Source organism: Schistocerca serialis, chromosome 9 (genome assembly GCF_023864345.2).
Source record: "Schistocerca serialis cubense isolate TAMUIC-IGC-003099 chromosome 9, iqSchSeri2.2, whole genome shotgun sequence".
In the NCBI taxonomy this organism is placed as follows: domain Eukaryota; kingdom Metazoa; phylum Arthropoda; class Insecta; order Orthoptera; family Acrididae; genus Schistocerca; species Schistocerca serialis.
The window spans coordinates 117940397-117959202 of NC_064646.1; the positions used below are offsets into that span (position 1 = coordinate 117940397).

The 18806-nt window shown below is 37.2% G+C and overlaps 1 protein-coding gene across 1 annotated transcript in view; it reads left to right on the top strand.

The window, feature by feature from the left end:
• Positions 1 to 18806, top strand: part of LOC126418948 (serine/threonine-protein kinase BRSK2) — a 196209-nt gene that overhangs the window by 27352 nt on the left and 150051 nt on the right. Inside the window, exons 4-5 of the mRNA XM_050085984.1 lie at positions 7408 to 7548; positions 13976 to 14126. Of these exons, the coding sequence (XP_049941941.1) occupies positions 7408 to 7548; positions 13976 to 14126 (292 nt within the window). The remainder of the gene's footprint in view (positions 1 to 7407; positions 7549 to 13975; positions 14127 to 18806) is intronic.

Genomic DNA, 18806 nt, shown 5'->3' on the forward strand with positions numbered 1-18806 from the left:
GGGCACTGTACGTAAAATTTGTTACGAATAGAGTTAGAAGAAAAGAAGAAATAAATGCAACTGTCTTGCATGATGTGACAGTTTATCAAATATCTTAGGGTTTATGACATCATTTCTCCTGTACTATGTCTTATACAATTATATAATTTAGCAAGTTAAGTCAGTAGTGTATGTGAATACTGTCTGCAAAACATGTCATGAATACAATTAGTAGTAAAGAAATAATAAATCAAAAAACCATGTCTCATGCGACAGTTTTGATACATGAACAGCAAAAATGTAGTAGTGATAAAATTTTCTACTTTTATCATTTTTTCAAGCTTATCAGCAAGAAAAAGTTTCATAAAGGTTTTGAATTATGTGTACAGTTCATTCTAAGTCACTATGTGCTCTCATTCTGAAATACTGGATGGATGAAGTCTGCAAATTTGTGCATAATGAGCTACACTACTTTTTCACACCCACAGTCTCCCCTTTCACAGGTAGGTAGTTCTTACCCCACAGTGATTCTTTCCAGCAGTAAGCGATATGCATACCATGTTAGGTTGAAATCAGTCCAATGGTTATGATGTGGTGTGGAACATACATAAGTACTTATGTACATTTTAATAACATTTATTTTTACAGTTTAATTTAGTTTATTCTTCTTCTTCATCATCCTTTCTTCCTAGACTAAAGTCTGTTACCTTGCGTACCTGAGGTTCTCAATTGTAATCTACCCACTCCTTCCTAGTTGCAGCTACTGTCCACAATAAACGAAGTCTTTTATGAAAAATTTGAGAGGAGTGAAGATTACAATAAACTTTCTAGTTTACTTAGCTTTCTATGTAGAGTAGGTCCAGTTCTTCTTGTCTAGGGGTCTGATTCTTGAAGCTGAAATTATCACATTTTAGGTCCACATGATTGAATTTATCCAAATAAATTTGAAGATTGTTGCTGCAGAATTTCTGTTGTTATGTTAATATACATTTTAGTATATCATACAGTCTTTTGAATTTTCACATTAATGGAGCCAAAATTAAATTGTTTGTCCAAAATACAAAAATACATCTGATCACATCAGAGGCATGCTTACTACTACTTCACTCTGCGATAATAATCTTATTCCATAAAGTTTACAATTTTTCTTGACAAATGAGTTTCTATTAATTTTGATTATTATTTCATAAATGAATCCAGAAATAAACCAGTAAACAGTACTAGATTGCATAATAAATAATAGAAAATTAAGTGTACCAAATAATTTGTAATTTCAAATGTTTCTAAAAAATAATTTTAACTGTACATTCAGAGCTAGTACTTATCAATTGTAACATTGAAAATAAAGTAATTCCTTTTCATAAATTTTATTTTGAAATATAACATATTGTGTATAAATTTATACGAGTTTTCAGAAAAGCACTCGAGATAATATTGACCCGTCCAAAATTTGACAAATAATACTGGCATTGACAACTACTGTTAAGGAAAAGTAATACTAGAGGAGGATGTCCTGTTACACAGTCCATCCTTTCCTTGGACAGCTGATATTTTTTTTACCAGCTGGTGATTTATTTCTTATGATTTTTGTAATCTGCCATTCATCCATCCTGTCTATGTGTTTGTGCATTCTTTTTTATTTTTCGAACATTAAAAATATTTTTAAAAACAGAAACAAAAAACTATGAAAACAAGGGATAAAAACTTAAGTATTTAAAAATTCAGAAATGATAAGCGAATCAAGCGAGGTGGCGCAGTGGTTAGCACACTGGACTTGCAATTGGGAGGACAACAGTTCAATCCCGCATCCAGCCATCCTGATTTCGGTTTTCCGTCATTTCCCTAAATTGCTTCAGGCCTTCCCTAATCCAATTAGACTGATGACCTCACTGTTTGGTCTCTTCCCCCAAACAACCCAACCCAACCCATGATAAGTGAAATATGGTGTCAAGAGTATAAGGCACAATAATTATATAAAGTTCAATCTAAAGTGATTGAAATACATTTCTCCTGTTGTCAAGATTGGATATAAATATACTAGCAACATTTATAAAATCTACTTGGTTCAACAACATCTAGGGGACACTGCAAACTGCTATGTGAATGAGCTCTTCTATGGCATTATTGAAGGCAGATAGTTCTTCAGTCGTCAATAGGAATCTGCTTCACTGCTTGAGTCGGGGTACACAAGCTCAAGTCTTACTAATGCTTGAACATTAGCAAATAACTCGTGAAGTTCTTTTTTCATAGTAACCAAAACATCTTTCATGTCTTTCAGGCATTTTATGTTGTATCATAGACAAAAGAGTTGAAGTTCTGTTTTCAGAGATTTAACATTGATATCCAGACACAGAGCTAGCACATCATGCTCTTTTTCCTCCATCAACACTTTTTCCAAGAAAACCTGTTTCTTCATGCCAGGTTGATCAAGTATTCAATATTTAAACACTCGCTCAGCTGTATCAATGATTCTGATGGGTAAATTGCTAGTTTATTATAAACTTCTTGCAGGGAAGATTCAATGAAAAGTAATATACACTAAAGCAGCAAAGAAATTGGTATAGGCATGCATATTCAAATACTGTAGTATGTAAACAGGCAGAATGCAGCACTGTGGTCAGTAACACCTACATAAGACAAGTGTCTGGCACAGTTGTTAGATCATTTACTGCTGCCTCAATGGCAGGTTATCAAGATTTATGTGACTTTGAATGTGGTGTTATAGTCTGTGCACTAGCAATGGGACACAGCATCTCTGAAGTAGTGATGAAGTGGGGATTTTCTCATATGACCATTTCATGAGTGTACCGTGAATATCAGGAATCCGGTAAAACATCAAATCTCTGACATTGCTGTGCCTGTAACAAGATCCTGCAAGAGCAGGACCAACAGTGACCAAAGAGAACTGTTCAGTGTGACAGAAGTGCAACCCCTCTGCAAATTGTTGCAAATGTTAATGCTGGGCCATCAACAAATGTCAGCGTGCAAACCATTCAACAAAAAAAATCATCGATATGGGGTTTTGGAACTGAAGGCCCATCTGTGTACCCTCGATGAGTGCATGACACAAAGCTTTATGCCTCGCCTGGGCCTGTTAACACCGACATTGGACTGTTAATGAGTGGAAATATGTTGCCTGGTCAGATGAGTCTCATTTCATGTTGTATCAAGCAGATGGACAAGTACACGGGTATAGAGACAGCCTCATGAACCCATGAACCCAGCAGGTTACCAGGGGACAGTTCAAGCTGGTGGAGACTCTGTAATGGTGTGAGGCATGTGCAGGTGGAGTGATATGGGATGTCTGATACATCTAGATACAACTCAGACAGGTGACACATTTATATGCATGCTCTCTGATTATCTCCATCCATTCAGGTCCATTGTGCATTCCATCAGACTTGGGCAATTCCAGCAGAACACTGCAACATCCCACATGTCCAGAATTGCTACAGAGTGGCTCCGTGAATACTCTTCAGTAATTGATTTCAGACAGAACGTGATCACCTTCAGACCATTGTGCAGCATGATGATGGGCAGCAGCAGTGAACAGAACAGGTACCTTGGGTGTACAGATGTCAGCTGTGAACGTACAATACCTGCTCGACCATTGATATTCCTCATTATAAATGTCCTCACAGTTACTGAAACCATTCTTAAATTCCATTAAACAAGGTGCTCTAATACACTGTGGTGGTAAAATTTAAAATTGACTACTTTGCCTTTAAAGGGCAAACGTACAAACTGACTAGGGGCGTGGCCATGGAAACCGGGATGACTCTTTCCAATGCCGACCTTTACATTAGTTGCTTGGAGGGAGCTTTTCTGGGATCCATAAGCCTTCATCCCTGGTTTGGTTTAGATACATGGATGACATCTTTGTCTACAGACTCATAATGAGGCTAAACTGTTAAAATTTTTAGAATTGCTAAATACATTCTCCCATTTAAATTTCACATGGTCGTATCCCAAATCCCATGCCAGTTTCTTTGATGTTGACATCCTCACTGGGTATCAGCTATACACTTCCATTCACATTAAACCTACCAACAAACAACAGTACTTAAATTTTGACAGTTGCTAACCTTTCCATGTCAAATGTTCCCTCCCGTACAGTCTTGGCATTTGAGACAAGAGTATTCATTCAGATGCAGGCTCTTTACAACAGTACACCACCAGCCTAACCTCAGCCTTCACTGCATGTAATTACCTCACCACCTAGTTCAAAAGCAGATTTTTTAGGCCCTCATATCTAATATTTGTACTGCTGATCCCTCCAAGAGTATACCTCTCATTACTCTGAATATTGTAATCTTGAAAGTTTTAATCAACTACTTTGACAAAGCTATGACTTCCTAAAATCTTACCCTGAAGTGAGGTCCATTTTGCCTAAAACACCAAAAATAACTTTGCAGCATTGCTCCAATTTCCACAAAGTCCTTGTTGTACACTACGTTCCTTTTGCACCAGTTTTACTACCCAGCAGTTCCTACCCCTGTGGCCATCCCCACTGTAAGACTTGCACTCTTCTGCCTTCAGCTATTCCAGCTCTGTAGCTGACAAAACATACACTATCAAAGGAAGAGCCATTTGTGGAACAACACGTCACGTACCAGGTGTTATGTAAACACTGTTCAGACTTTTACATTGGTATGATTCCATCAAGTTATCAGTTAGGATGAATGAACATGGGCAGAGGGCATATACTGGCAACCCACATTATCCCGTTGCAGAGCATGCTCTACAACATGACAGTCGTGACCTCGGTGCATGTTTCACCAAACGTGCCATCTGGATTCTTCCCCCAGGAACCAGTTTCTGAGAACACTGCAGGTGGGAACTGGCATTACAATATGTCCTTGGTTCTCACTACCCTCTTGGCCTTAATTTATGTTAATTTCTTCAGTCTCAGCGTTCCTTCTCAGTAACTATCCCTTTCTTCACATCATTTTAGTTTCCTATTTCGTTTGTTTCCTGACCTGATTATTTTCTTCCTGCCCTCCACCTCTACTACATAAAGTGCACTTAGCTTTCTGCTGTTATTAAGTCTTGCACAGTGTTTTGCAGTGATCTGTGTCTTGATTATTACCCCATCTTCCTCCTTTAAGCTCTCAGGTTTTCAAACCTCATCTAGTGCAGTCCCCAACAATCAGTATTTCCTTCTCATTTCATGTGGGATAACTCTCCCATGACCCATGGATCTGGACAGCTTTTCCAAACTCTCCCCATTTCCTAAACCTTGCCAGTTCATTTCTCTTATCCCTCTTACATCCTCTTCAACTCTTCTGCCCAAAGAAGGAGCCACTGGCTCCAAAAGCTTGCACTTAATTTGACCTTTATATATGTTTTCTCCTGTCACTGCTTGGTGAGTAGATTTCTTATCTATTCAGTTATATTATATTTACATAATTTAATTTACTATAGTCTGATCATCAGATAGCTAACATGCCTAAAAACTGAGTGTGATAAGTATCATAAGTGTTAGTCCAGAATCAGAGGATGCTTTAAGGAAAGGAGGCAAAGTGTTGAGTTCAACATGCCATGTTACATGCTACAACCACTACAGCAGGAGTTGCTGCAGTTCACATAGGCTTCTTTTATTGACTCTCTCTCTCTCTCTCTCTCTCTCTCTCTCTCTCAGTGGGCTACTTGACTGCACATGGAAGAGTTTTGCTTGTTGGGATAACTTCACACTCTTCCCATTTTGCTCCTCTTTCTGTCTCATTTTCCTTGGTTCGCTCATCCTCTCTCCCTCTGGTTACACCATCTCAGCCAACCACTCCACAGTTGTGTTATTGTATTAGAATAAAGTGTAGCCCTCACCCTCCCACTTTGTGGATATGGCAGGGGAGGGGAGACGAGAGGTCAGGAGAGAGGCTTAACTCCATGGTTATGTGCCTATCTATTGCACAATGATTTCTTTATCTATTGAATACTTGTGTTTTCCGATATGATTTTTACTATTCCAGGTGGAATTTTGCAGTATCTTTATAAGTAAAAATATTCGCTGATAATTTCATTATTAATTGTAGTAACAAGTTGTCATTTAATATAGCAACTATCAACAGTGCTAAGATGTGTCTGAAAATGCTGTGCACTGCAACTCGTGATGTCCAAGTAATCTTTTCCATACTACCTTGAACAGCAGACACAAGTTCAAAGCACATACTGTCAAATCATGCGGCTGCCTTATTAAATATTTATGAGAAATCACTGTTAACTTTAAATGTGAAAATTTTAAGTTAAGTTTGAAAATACTACAACCAACCACATTTATGCAATACAATGCATCTTTTGGAAATGCATGCATCATAATCAGAATAACGCAAGCATGCAATATCATATTGAGCTTCTGATACCAGGCAAGTGACTTTCAAGTACTACGTCTGACCTGTATGGGAACATACATATCAGCACAGGTAATAGGAACATGGTTGATGACATATGGAAGTTTGGGTCTGGCCATGAGTCATGCATGGATAGGCAAATGGCAAGGCAACTGCTCGCAATAAGTGGGAAATCCAGGTTCGAGTACTGGTCCAGCACAAATTGTCATTGTCATCATTCCAGTCTACAACTGATGATCATCCTTATTCACAATTGTGAATTCATTTAATTGTTATTGTCATCATTCCGGTCTACAACTGATGGTCATCCTTATTCACAATTGTGAATTCATTCAATGCAGCCACATCTATTGTTCTTAACATGATGTGGAAAGAGAAAATAGAAATTTGTATTTTCAAATTGGTCTCAGAACTGATGTTAGATAATATGATGATAAAAAATGTAAATCTTATGCTTAACAGGATCTGAGGCATATCTCTCTGCTCCTTTTAAAAATGAAAAAAAGTAAAAGACTGATACTAGGCAGTACATTAGTAAAATAAAGCCAGCAGTGGACTACACCAAGATGTAGGCCTACATCAGTGAGAAACAGAGAAGTGAATCTTGAATAGAAAAACTGACTTATAGAGGCAATGAATAGTACTAAATAGTGGTAAAAGTTCTATACAAAGATAAAAAACTAGAGAGGATGTGTTCAACTCTTCATCAATCCAATGAAAGTGAAGATGATCTGACGAATACTTCAGAAAGATTGTGCAGAATGTCTAAATCTATTTTCACAAACAATACAATCAGAAAGTCTTAAAGCTCACAAATAATTACATAATAAAATCGTTAACATTTCAATTTATTACTGAAATCTGTGTGTTTCAATGAATGTAATAGAAGTCAGGAGGAAAAATATGTTGGAAAACAAATATAGAGGGTAAGAACAAAGCAAGCGCTTGGTGCTGATTATGCTCAAATAGCAAGGCTTTACTGACTGTTTTACTGTGCATCCTGTAAGAATCTTATAAAATATAATATTAATAAGACTTTCTATTGTCTTAAATTTATCATTATGTCCTTTCTTCTGTGCAGGTATTTGGTGCTAGAACACGTATCTGGTGGAGAACTGTTTGATTATCTGGTGAAGAAAGGTCGTCTGACTCCAAAGGAAGCAAGGAGATTTTTCCGTCAGATAATTTCTGCCCTTGACTTCTGCCACAGCCATTCTATCTGGTAAGGAAAGCATAAATCAACGTTTTCGAGTAGTAAAATTCATAAATCTTATGCTTGTTAAGAGTAACATCTCTATATACAGGGTGTTTCAAATGAATATACAGGTTTTAAGGCTTTGTTGCATTTATTATGTTCAACTTACAGTTATAAATAATACATCAAATTAAAGAGCAACTCAAACAGTTTTGTTTTTGTACCCACATACAAAGGGGAGAGAATGGAAGGAGCCAAGAGTGACCGAAGAACGTGCTGAATGAGTGAGACCCTTTCACACATAGCCCCAAGAAATCAGTTCAGATGGGTAGTTGTGATTTAGCAGTTCCAATGATGTCTGTGTGGAGACTTTTGTTTAGAGGAGATGTTTGCAACTATGTCCTTATCATTTGCAGTTGTTACAAGCTCTAAAGCCTACAGTGTATAATTTACATGCCAACTTTGCAAAACAAAACATTGCTGCATGTCAATGAAGATCTTCAGTGATGAATTGACATTTTATGTAAGTGGAAATGTGAACACATGTAATGTGTGCATCTGGGGAGTCAACAAGTCCCCATGAGATGGTACAGCTGGAACAGGACTACCTTAAGTTGAATTTTTCTCTCATGTGCCAGTGGAAAGTTTGAGCCATTCTTTTTCCGTGAAGCAACTGTAACTGGTGCTTCTTATCTTAATGCACTAGAGTTTGGCCCTTTTCCTGAACTGGAAGAAGCTAACCACAGAACTTTATTTGGTAGCAGGATGTGTGCCTTCTCACTGGCATAACTCAATGCGTGATTGGTTAAACGACTTTGTTCCTTACTGCTAGATTTGCTGCAAGGGGCCAAATGACAGAGCTTGTTTTGCATGACCTCCATCTTCACACACACAAACTGATTCAATCTCGCTTTTACATTTGGTGATTCATGAAGAATGTTGTGTGTGTTTCTCCGCTACCAGCTGAGCCACCCAACTTTAGAAACAGCATCGTTGCAACAGTTATACTGGACCCACTGATCAAGGTTTGGGAAGAGCTCCCATACTGATTCAATGTCAAATGAATGGTGGCCTCATTGAACATTTGTAAGATAAACTGTTTTAGCTGCTCTTTCATTTGATGTGTTATTTATAACTGTAAGCTGAATGAAATAAATGCTACAAAGGTTTAGAATCTGTACATTCATTTTGAAATGCCCTGTATATTTGGACACACATTCTTTCTATTTTTTACCTAAGTCTCTCTTAGTTGTTGATGGTAATCAGTCTTAGGAATAAAATTAAGAAGAAAATAATCTACAAACTGCCAATAAATTTTGGCTATACCCAACTTCGAAGCATTTCTTCTCATAGATTTGGATTCATGTGTAAGTTCACAGCATTTTTGTTTTGATTGTTGAACTGTGGTTGCTTTGTGTTTATTTATCAGTTTTCTATTTGTACTTTACTGTTGCTATTTGAGTCTACATATTGTCTATCGGAGATAGTGATTGGAGCTGTGCACACTAGAAAATGGGAGTGCCAAATGGAGAAACTGGAACATTTACAACAAACACTTTTGTTTGAGTTCATAGAGGAATGACAAGGTGACCTGAAAGATTTGTGTCTTACATTGGATAATGCCGTTGGACAGAGCAAGGCAAGAAAATGGTTTTCCTATTTTAAGAAGGATCGTTTTGACTTTAGTGACACTCTACATTCAAGAAGATCTTTGGAGTTTGGTGAAGATCATTTAAGCGCATTAATCCACTAAGATCCATATCACTTTACTCAGTAACTGGCAGATGTGATGAAATGTGATCATTCCACCATTGTGTGACATTTGCATGCAACGGAGAAGGTTCAGAAATTGGGTGTACGGGTACCACGTGCTCTAAGCCAAATTCACAAAAATAAGCAGGTGGACATATGTGCATCTCTACTTGCTCATCATCAACTGACTCATGATCAACACCAGCCATTCCTATCCTGTATCTTTACTGATGATGAAAAATGGTGTCCTTATGCTAACATAAGGAAAAGAAAGGAAACTTCCCATACAAAGACCTATGTGCATCCACAAAAGATAATGTTATGAATCTGGTGGAACAGAAATGGTGTGGAGTACTGTCAATTGCAACCCTGAGGTGTAGCCATCACTGTTGACATACACTGTCAACAACTGAGTTGTCTTGCAGACACAATCAAAGAATGACCAGGAAGACGGTATGAAGTGATGCCCTCTATGATAACACCTGCCTACAATCTGCTAGACTGACAAAACACACTATACATGATTTGGATTGGGAAGTTATTCCACCCTGATATTGCACAATTAGATTTCATCTTTTCAACTGAAAAATTTACCCCTGAATTTGCAAGCTGTTGTAAATAGTGAAAGAGAATGTATTATAGATGACTAAAGTCTCTGATATGTGTATCTGTTGTGTTTATTAAAGTTAAGGAAAAGTATTATGAAATTATTCACCAACCTAGTGTATTTAGTATCCAAGGGGGTTGCATTGTAAATTATTACTTGCAGTGTAATGTATCACAAAGACTCAGTTATACTGTTTGGGTCATAATGAGACATCTGTCTGTTCTTTTTTATAAGTTTCTTGGATAAATTTGTCTCCTTGTTTGTTGCAGAACACACTCACAACATTGTCTTACTGCTATCTTCCACTGCAAAATTTTGTGGGATATTAATCCACAAAATCTCAAACAGATGTGATGACAATTGATGTTCTTGATTTGTGGTGGCAGATATTGCAACATTTTATTGCTCACTGGTTCAAATTTTTTCTGTCAATTCATCTACCAGGGGTTCTAATTAAAGTACAGTTACACATGGAGGTCCAATGTGGGCTGTAATTATCATACAGTAGTGAAGCTTGGTGGATATGCTGATGTGTTAATGTGGAACCAATGTATGCTAGAAAAAATTATTTCCAATTTTGGCCACCAGGTGCAAGTCTTGCTCATTGACATATCCTGGCACATATTAAACAAATTGTGAAAGCAGAAGTTAATAATGAAATCAAAATTATGACCTTCTAATCTGTTTGACCTTTCTGTCCATGTTCCATTTCTAATCCACTATGTATGGAAACATTTCTACACTCTTTCCTGCATTCAAAGTGCCACACGACAGTTGTGGCTCCTTTTTGTCAGTTATGATAGGGTCCAAGTCCTGTGTTTGCTCTTATTGATATAGTCCTAATATTTCTACTAAAGTTTTGTGGTCTATCCAGGCAAAGGCTGTTATTAGACCCATAAATACTCCTACACATTTATTTTTAGAGTCTTAGTTTGGTTAAGATACTCTCAGTGAGATCAATGACTGCATTGACCTCTTGGGTGCCAGTTGGTTCTTCAAATTGGTTAATTCAAATTTCATTAGAAATCCAATGAGTGTCTGTGCATAAGGTCATTTTCAATATGATTGGCAAAAGAGCTGTGGATCTATAATTTTCTGGTTTGTATTCATTTCCCTTTGTCTGAACTGGTTTTATCAAGGCTGTCTTTAACAAATTTGAAAAAATTCCTTCCAAGAAAGACATGTTGATTAAGTGTGTAAGATGTTATTTGTTTTCCTATGTTTCATTTCTATAGTCCCCCCCCCCCCCAAAAAAAAAAAAAAAAATGCTTTAGATTTCAGGCTTTTTCTTATCTCACTGGACACAGTACCACTCTTATTTTATGGATACTGACATGTTTTTTATGTGTTATTGCATTTTCTCTTACTTTTGGCCTGCTGTGCCGAAATGGTCATTCAAGAGATAGATGATATTACTCTATTCTGTTGTAGATTTTTTGCTGATTATAAACTGTATTTTGTTGTATTCCTGTGAGTTTCGTGGTGTACAATCTTGTATTTATAATGTACCAGCAAGCCTTACCTTTATTGTCAGCACTACTTGTGTTAAGTCTTTGTGTCTAGTAGTTTGACTGCATGCAGTGCATGTATTTTTTATATTTTCTGAAATAGACTTTAATGTTTTTATCATTGCTAGCCTTTTATATTCTGTGCTAAATTTTTATCTTGTTCCTAGTGATCAAAATACCTTTCATTGTCCATTATTTGCTTTTATTGGTGTTTTGGTATTGGCCTTTTTTTACTGGGAATATTGTATTGAGATAACAGGAAAAGATAGTGAAAAAAGTTGTCACTTTATGATCTAGTAAAGAATCTATTTTCACCATTTCCCATCCTAATTTTTGAAGTTTAAGCTTGTGAGTTGTTGGTTTTTTTTCCATTTCGATATTACCTTTTATTTGGTGGTGACATTGTTTTAAGTACATTTTTATTGCATCATGGTCTGATAGAGCTGGTTCTATAACTTAACTTCAATTTTGTATTGGAAGTCACACAGATTTCTGAATATATTATCTATTTGCGTACATATTATAAGTGTCAGATTCAGTATTAAATTATTTAAGCCATCTGTTTTCACTGTCTTAAAAAGTTCCCCTATCATTGGAATCTTGTCATATATGTTCAGATCACCTAGTGGTATGAGTTCACAGCTTTTGCTTGGAATGATATGTAGGAGTTCCCCAACATTTTTAATGAAAGTGTCTGTGCATCCATTTTGCTGTCTGTAGACATTCAGGATGTACAGTGAAGAACTACTTCATATTATTTTTTGGCATGTTACTTCTACTACATTTTCAATATTATATTTTTTGCATAATAAATGAAGCCTGTGTATAGAGTTTCTTTTTATTTGTTATGGATTAATATTACAACCCTCACTGTTCCTTCTGAATGAGCTACCTGCTTCATTATAATTTAGTAAAGTAAGATCTAAAATTTCAAGCACATTTAGTTGACATTGTGTCAGTGGTAGATTATTGGGAGTTTCTTCATGTAGAATTATTTCTAATTGATTTACCTTATTTTTTATGTATTGTATGTTCTGGTGGACTATTTTATATCCAAATGTCTTGGTTCCTTTTGGTTTTTCTTCATTTTCATTTGCTTTGTTAATTGGCCATGAACCCTGACTTTTGAGATGAGGCAGATGATGTGAAAGCTGCTGGCTGTGAGCTATATTTTGAGAGTGCAAAATGACTAATTTTCTGATACAATAACAACAGAGGGATGGCTTATGGGAGTGTTGTTGTTGTTGTGGTCTTCAGTTCTGAGACTGGTTTGATGCAGCTCTCCATGTTGCTCTATCCTGTGCAAGCTTCTTCATCTCCCAGTACCTACTGCAACCTACACCCTTCTGAATTTGCTTAGTGTATTCATCTCTTGGTCTCCCTCTACGATTTTTACTCTCCACACTGCCCTCCAATACTAAATTGGTGATCCCTTGATGCCTCAACACATGTCCTACCAACCGATCCCTTCTTCTTATGGGAGTATGAAGTGATAAATGTAAACAATTCTTTTGGCTTCTAGATGTAGTGATATTTGTGTTTAATAGCTGAAAAGAATGCATAAGAGAGTAAATTGTAACATTTAGTTGAAGGAACTGTAGTTTGCTAAAACATGTCAGTGGGGGGTGAGGTCACTGAAAAGTAGAAACAATCTAAATTTAAATCCCAAATGATTCATAGAAATTAAGACCAGGACTGATATTGTATACTTTCGCACACAGGTAAGTAATGTATCTGCCCTGCTTGTCCTTCCCCTGTCATTTATTCTAATCCTCACCCCAAAATAGCAACTCTGTAATGTAAAATTTTGTTTGTAAATGGGCAGTAGAACATAATACATGTTTGTTTGGTAACAATTTGCAGTATTTAATAACAAAATACAGAAAAACAATAAGCATCAAATAACAATGTGTTATAATCATGAAGGGAAAAGGCAGGAGAAATGTCAAGAGTATTTCCCTTTCTCTTACTTAGATTATCCATTTTACTTGCTGATATGCACAATTGTTGTTTGAGTCTGCACAAGGCTCATATTGTGTGGCATCAAGACTATTGCCTTCATATTATTATGCTGCTTGGTTGGTAAATGTGCTAATAATAGAAACAAACTGAAAATCCAGTTTGTTAAAATTTTCTGGATGTTTGCCCAAAATTTGGTCCCCTCTAAATTTCAGTGTCCTAGGCAACTACATAGTTTACCTACATGGAAGTGCCAGTCCTGATAAAGAATTGTGTCGAACTGATGGCTAAAAGAGAATAAAGTTGTTGTTTCTACTTCTTTGTTCAGTTGATTTCGTACATGACACAGTAAAGTATGAGCATGTATGATAGCTGGTATTTATTCATGTTGTGTTCCTATTTTCATTTGCAGATGTTTTGTTTACCTTCTGACATTTGATTACTGATAGTTTTTGTCCCTTCCTTTCATTCTCTTACACTCCTTTTTCCCGTAATGCCTTCTTTATTACCTTCTCTTGTGATGTATTAGGTTCCAAAAGAAACAAATTTTGAATCTGAAAGCTTTCTTTTTTTTTCAAATTTCTTTCAAAACCCATCGTGGATCATTTTTCCCCTGTTTTTCTCACAGCCATCGAGATCTGAAACCTGAAAATCTTCTGTTGGATGAGAAAAACAACATAAAAATAGCTGACTTTGGCATGGCATCTCTTCAGCCAGCTGGCAGTATGCTGGAGACTAGCTGTGGATCGCCTCACTATGCCTGCCCTGAAGTTATACGGGTAAATATACCAAATAAGAAAGAAAAGTGTCATTTATTTTAGATGATATTATGTATTCATAACCTTAAAATTTGAAGTAGCAAAATGCGTTAAATATATATTCGTTCTAGTATGCAGTATGGTAAAGAAGAAAAAGTATTACAGTAGTCTTAAACAAAAATGAATGTTGGAGATTCAGATGTTTACTTGCATCCACATTATCAGATATGATTGACATAACCCAGAAGGGTAGTGAGCCATGTTCTTATTGCTTAAATGATATCATAAAATGAGATGTTTCTTTCTACTGCAGTTAGTTTTGATGGCATTGGGTAGAGGTCCCCTTGCCCCACAACTGAAGGTTTACGTAAGAAACTGAAGGTGAGGAGATTATATCATTAATGTGATCAACATGACACAACACAATACTGCCTACCACACACTTGAATGTGTCTGTAATGCCTTGGTTTCAATGTGTCACCACACTCACTGTTGGACACACTATTACCAATCCTCACCTTCAGCCATATTCTGATAAAGTGAGATAAGACTGATGGGTCAGCATATGGAATATCCTCCCTGCTACAACACATAATGTAAGCATTAGTCATTTTTGACCATTTCCTCACGAAAAGAGATAAGAATTTATTCCAATGTTTGTGATGTATTCAATATTGAGGATGACACTTCCATCATATGTGGCCTCAGCAGCCAGTGAGTTTTGTTTGCATAAGTGTGTGTGTGTGTGTGTGTGTGTGTGTGTGTGTGTGTGTGTGTGTGTCTGTCTGTCTATCCGTCTTATGAAGGCCTTGTTGGCTGACATCAGTCATTTTGTTGCGCCTTTATGCAACTCAGCATCTGCACTGTATGGTGAGTAGCAACTACCCTTTTCATAATACTGAGGTATGAATTCGAAGCAATTTGGTCAGATTCTTAGGTAAAGGATTTAATCACATACAGGCGAGTGAGATGGCTGTTTAGTTAAGACCCTAGACTCACATTCAGAAAGACAATGTTGCAATTCTCTGTCAGGCAATTCATATTTAGGTTTTCTGTGTTTTTCCCATATTGACTGGAACAGTTCCTTTCAAAATAACATGAAAGCTTCCTTCCGTATCAGTGTTCTATCTGAATTAGCACACTGTTGTTCAGTTATCACACCAATGTGCTTTTTAAATATAGTTTCAAATACTTACACCTCATGAGTGCTTTCTTTGCAAGCATTCATTTTCGCATGCAAGACAGGGTACAGAAAACAATATCAAGGATAGTATGAGTTGTTAGCATCCCACTTAGTAAATGAATCGACTTCATTTACTTTCGGTACGATGGACGTGTAAGAATTATGGGCAAATTTTAAACACATTGTAAATCACGCATTGGACAAGTGTGTACCAAAAAAGTGGGTTACGGATGGAAAAGACCCACTGTGGTTTAACAGCGCAGTTCGGAGAATGCTCAGGAAGCAAAGGCAGTTGCACTCACGGTACAAGAAAGATCAGGAGGATGAGGACAGGCAAAAGTTAGAGATTTGTGATGCTGTAAAAAGAGCGATGCATGAAGCATTCAACCACTACCACCGTCATACCTTAGCAAAAGATCTTGCTGAAAACCCAAGGAAATTCTGGTCTTATGTAAAATCGGTAAGCAGGTTGAAGGCTTCCATCCAGTCACTCACTGATCAGTTTGGCCTGGCAACAGAAGACAGCAAAACAAAAGCTGAAATTGTAAATTTAGCATTTGAGAAATCTTTCACACAGGAGGATTATACAAACATACTGCCGTTTGAGCCTCGTACAGATTCCCGTATGGAGGACATAGTGATAGACATCCCTGGGGTTGTGAAGCAGCTGAACGGGTTGAAAATAAATAAATCACCAGGTCCTGATGGGATTCCAATTCGGTTTTACAGGGAGTACTCTACTGCATTGGCTCCTTACTTAGCTTGCATTTATTGTGAATCTCTTCCCCAACGTAAAGTCCTGAGAAACTAGAAAAAAGTGCAGGTGACGCTTGTATATAAGAAGGGTAGAAGGACAGATCCTCAAATTACAGACCAATATCCTTAACATCAGTTTGTTGCAGGATTCTTGAACATATTCTCAGTTTGAATATAATGAATTTCATGAGACAGAGAAGTTGCTGTCCATGCATCAGCACAGCTTTAGAAAGCATCGCTCCTGCGAAACGCAACTCGCCCTTTTTTCACATGATATCTTGTGAACCATGGATGAAGGGTATCAGATGGATGCCATATTCCTTGACTTCCGGAAAGCATTTGACTCGGTGCCCCACTGCAGATTCCTAACTAAGGTACGAGCATATGGGATTGGTTCCCAAGTATGTGAGTGGCTTGAAGACTTCTTAATTAATAGAACCCAGTACATTGTTCTCGATGGTGAGTGTTCATCGGAGGTGAGGGTATCATCTGGAGTGCCCCAGGGAAGTGTGGTAGGTCCGCTGTTGTTTTCTATCTACATAAATGATCTTTTGGATAGGGTGGATAGCAATGTGCGACTGTTTGCTGATGATGCTGTGGTGTACGGGAAGGTGTCGTCATTGAGTGACTGTAGGAGGATACAAGACAACTTGGACAGGATTTGTGATTGGTGAGAAGAATGGCAGCTAACTCTAAATATAGATAAATGTAAATTAATGCAGATGAATAGGAAAAAGAATCCTGTAATGTTTGAATACTCCATTAGTAGTGTACCGCTTGACACAGTCATGTCGATTAAATATTCGGGCATAACATTGCAGAGTGATATGAAGTGGGACAAGCATGTAATGGCAGTTGTGGGGAAGGCGGATAGCCATCTTCGGATCATTGGTAGAATTTTGGGAAGATGTGGTTCATCTGCAAAGGAGACCACTTATAAAACATTAATACGACCTATTCTTGAGTACTGCTCAAGCGTTTGGGATCCCTATCACATCGGATTGAGGGAGGACACAGAAGCAATTCAGAGGTGGGCTGCTAGATTTGATACTGGTAGGTTTGATCATCACGCAAGTGTTACGGAAATGCTTCAGGAATTCGGGTGGGAGTCTCTAGAGGAAAGGAGGCGTTCTTTTCGTGAATCGCTACTGAGGAAATTTAGAGAACCAGCATATGAGGCTGACTGCAGTAAAATTTTACTGCCGCCAACTTACATTTTGCGGAAAGACCACAAAGATAAGATAAGAGAGATTAGGGCTCGTACAGAGGCATATAGGCAGTCATATTTCCCTCGTTCTGTTTGGGAGTGGAACAGGGAGAGAAGATGATAGTTGTGGTATGAGGTACCCTCCACCACGCACCATATGGTGAATTGCGGAGTACGTATGTAGATGTAGATGTAGATGTAGAAACTGTACTGTGTCTGATAATACAATGTTTATTCAGAAAGTAGATTATGTTTTTGTCTGCAGCAACAATAGGCAGGTGTAGTGCAGTCATATTGTTGTTTGAGCATATGTCCATTCAGTTTTCATCCAGCCATGCCAGTGTGAGGTTTGTGTCATTTCTCGTTATTTCACAATAATAGTTGTAAATTTTGCCACAGCTGAAAATCCCATAAGTTGTGAAGTACATTTAGTAATAAGTTTTTGTTGGAAAAAAAAACCATAAACTGATCAATATTTATCAGAAATTGTGTGAACTATACAGAAATGGAGTGTACGAATAGTGCATTAGATTTAAAAATGGCTGAACCAACATTCATGACGAAGAGTAAAGTGAACAACCAAGCATTATGACTGATGAACTGGTCACAAAAATCAATGAGGAGATTCAAGAAAACCATCAGTTCACATTGACAAAGCTCTTGTTTAGTTTCCCACTTTGGAAAACTTAAGAGGAGCAATTCAGAATAAGTGCAGAGAAAAGTTGATCTCAAAAATATTGTTCTTGCACGACAGTGCTCAACAACACACAGTAAATTGCACTTGAGAGGTAATCGATGGTTTAAGATGGGACTTATTTCTTCATATTCCATACATTCTGGATCTTGCACCCAGTAATTACCGTCTCTTTCCAACAGGTGAAGACCTGGTTCACAACACAGCAGTTCGACAAGTGTAACAGCCACTGTCTCCAGTCATTTCTTTATTTGACAAAACTGCATGAATAAAACATCATTTTTTCTCACACTTTGTTTTAATGCCAAAATATAATCTACTTTCTTGATAGCCCTCATAGTTCTGGACAACGGTAACAAACAACTTAGTTGAGGACTATTCCAAGAACATAAAATAGTAAATGCTTGTAAGTTTTGATTTAAAACCTTTACATCACATACGATACTCACCAGATGGGCCTAGAAATATTAAAGTCCAAACATAATATTGAGCAAGAATTGTGGAATGTATTACACTGTATTGTGCATTTCAGCTGTTACATGCAGTAATGAGAACATACTTCAAATACCTAAAGTTATAGCTATCATATACTTCAATAAACTTCAGGGATGCAAAATACATTTGATGGCTCACATCTATTCTGATCATTTGATGTAAACATGATGTCCATTGCCAGAAGAGCGCATAAAAATCAGCCACCTTAGACACACAGCAATCATGCAGAAAATATCTACATGTCAACCACAAAAACACCTATGGAATGTCAGCATTGTGTTCTGTAGCATCTTTGTTCGTAGTAGTTCATAAGCATCATATCAAAGTACAGATGTTTACAGTACCAATAAAATGTAACTCAATTTG